The following is a 2210-nucleotide window of genomic DNA, read 5'->3' on the forward strand; positions in this document are numbered from 1 at the left end:
ATAAAAGAAAAACATAATATTCCAATGGTGGGGAATGGTGGTGAACACTTGTAATGCCAGATCTGGGGTGAGAGAGACAGGAGAATAACTGGCCTATATAGTAAGCTCCAGGTTAGAGTGAGAGATGTTCTCTCAAAATAAAAAGTGAATGGCTCATAAAGAACAAAAGGCAAGGTTGTTGTCTTTTGGTCTCCATGTGCACATGTAAAAACATTCTTCATGTGAGCACACACATGTGCATTCACACAGTCACAAAAACACACAGTACATCATATATGTGTATATAACAATTTTTAGTTACCAACAATATTTTAATAAGTGTGAATTAACTGAAGTTCAAATACATAGGAAAATACAATTTTCATAGAGAACCCATTAATTAACCTTGATTAAAATCGAAAATTCATTTCACTTTATTTTGTGCTGCAGAAAAACTATACATGAGATAGTTAAATCTACCATGAGATATTTAAACTATTCTTGATGTCTGAGAGTATATTAAAATCCCTTCAAAAGAAAAGCTTAAAAGGTCAGTATCAGCAAGAAGCTTCCTTTAAGTAAACTCAGCATCAAAGGTACATTTATGACATAAAGTAAAATGGAGAGAGTAAGAGAATTTCTGTGAACAAAATAGTTATGGTGTACAATAAACTTAAAGAACTCTATACTACTTGGCAACAGAAATGTCACAAGACTATACAAGTGTAATACCACAAATTTTATTTAAAATATGAAGAATCTTGAATTGTTCCATGAACTATTAAATGATTTAAGAAAAATTCTGTATTTAGGAAACAATAATTACAGATGTAGAAGAATTATGCCTTACAACCATATCTATGTCAGGTTCCAGCCGGGGAGCAATTGCCTCTTCTTACCTCTGTGGATATCAGGAAATCCCACATACACACATGTTGATGCAATACTCAAAAAAAGAATAAATATGAATGAATAATTTTAATAAAAAAGGAAAAAATAACCCTTTTTAAAAAATCTGGTGACACTTTGATCTCAAACTTTTCAGCATATTGATTATTCTATTATCAGAACTGATTTGTACTAAAGGAGTAATTGTGGGATAGACATTCATCACAAACTTCTGAACACTCAGGGTGACTGGGTCATACATCCATAACAGGACTGCAGAGGATGAGATGATGAAGTCCACCCAGTACATGACCACAAAGAAAACCACCAGCAGCAAGATGGTCTGGGTGGCCCTTTTCTCAGGGGATGCTCTCAGGTGGCTGAGGCTGTGAAGATGCTTGCATTGCCTCTGATGTCTGAACAAAATGATCACCATGTATGCACTTGTGGTCAGCATCACTCCTACAAGAAATACATCTCTGGAGATTGTCACTGTTAAAATCAGTGCCCTGATGATGTAGTTCATGGGGAAGAGTGAACAGAATTTAGTGACCTTCATCTGATTGGTCACACTCACATTGATAATAGCACCAGCATAGAAGATGTGGTTGCTAATTAATGACAAGTTGAAAGACCAAATAAATAAGAAAGCACGAATCATGTATTTTTTTAGTTTATATTTAAATTTTGCCAAGAAAGAGGAACTGGGACTGATAGTGACTGCCTGGAACACACTCAGGAGGCAGGTGATACAGATGGAGAGGCCTCTCATCACTCTGTTTATGTAAAAAGTTGTCTTACATTTGAAGTCATTTTCAATGTTCAGTGACACAAATATGTCTGTAAGCCAAATATCTGCTCCAGTGAGGAGCAGCACTATGTGGATGAAGGCCAGTTGACAGGAGATCATGTCCGTGGGCTTAGGCCTATGACCTAGGATTATGAAAGCATAGAAAAAAAGGAGAAACATATTGGCCAGGACTCCAAGTCCAGTTTGAAAATTAAGGACATTTTTTACTGATGACATATGTGGAAAGTATAGTAATATTAGCATCCTGTTAAATCATATTTCATATACCTGAAAAATAATACAGCATACATTAGACTTGTGAATCGTTGTGTCTATATCACCATTCAGTTGTCCCTACTTATTCTTGATTAACCTGTCTCTTTAATTTTTGATGGTCCACTTTCAGCATAGCCAACATTTCTATATACTAATCCATAGATATGCATGTGAATATAGCATACAGATGATAAAGGCATTCACAGTCACATACTATATAGAATGCACACTTAGTGTACCTGCTACACACCATGGGTCATGCCTTTGAAATCCAATC

At 35.6% G+C, this 2210-nt stretch overlaps 1 protein-coding gene across 1 annotated transcript; it reads right to left on the reverse strand.

Annotated features, from left to right (window-relative positions):
• Window positions 1-985: 985 nt before the first annotated feature.
• LOC101993804 (vomeronasal type-1 receptor 90-like) lies at window positions 986-1894 on the reverse strand. Its single transcript, XM_005371969.3, has one exon. The coding sequence runs from the start codon at window positions 1892-1894 to the stop codon at window positions 986-988; it is 909 nt and encodes a 302-aa protein (XP_005372026.1).
• Window positions 1895-2210: the final 316 nt, after the last annotated feature.

This window comes from Microtus ochrogaster, unplaced genomic scaffold (assembly GCF_000317375.1).
Source record: "Microtus ochrogaster isolate Prairie Vole_2 unplaced genomic scaffold, MicOch1.0 UNK146, whole genome shotgun sequence".
NCBI classification, from domain to species: Eukaryota; Metazoa; Chordata; class Mammalia; order Rodentia; family Cricetidae; genus Microtus; species Microtus ochrogaster.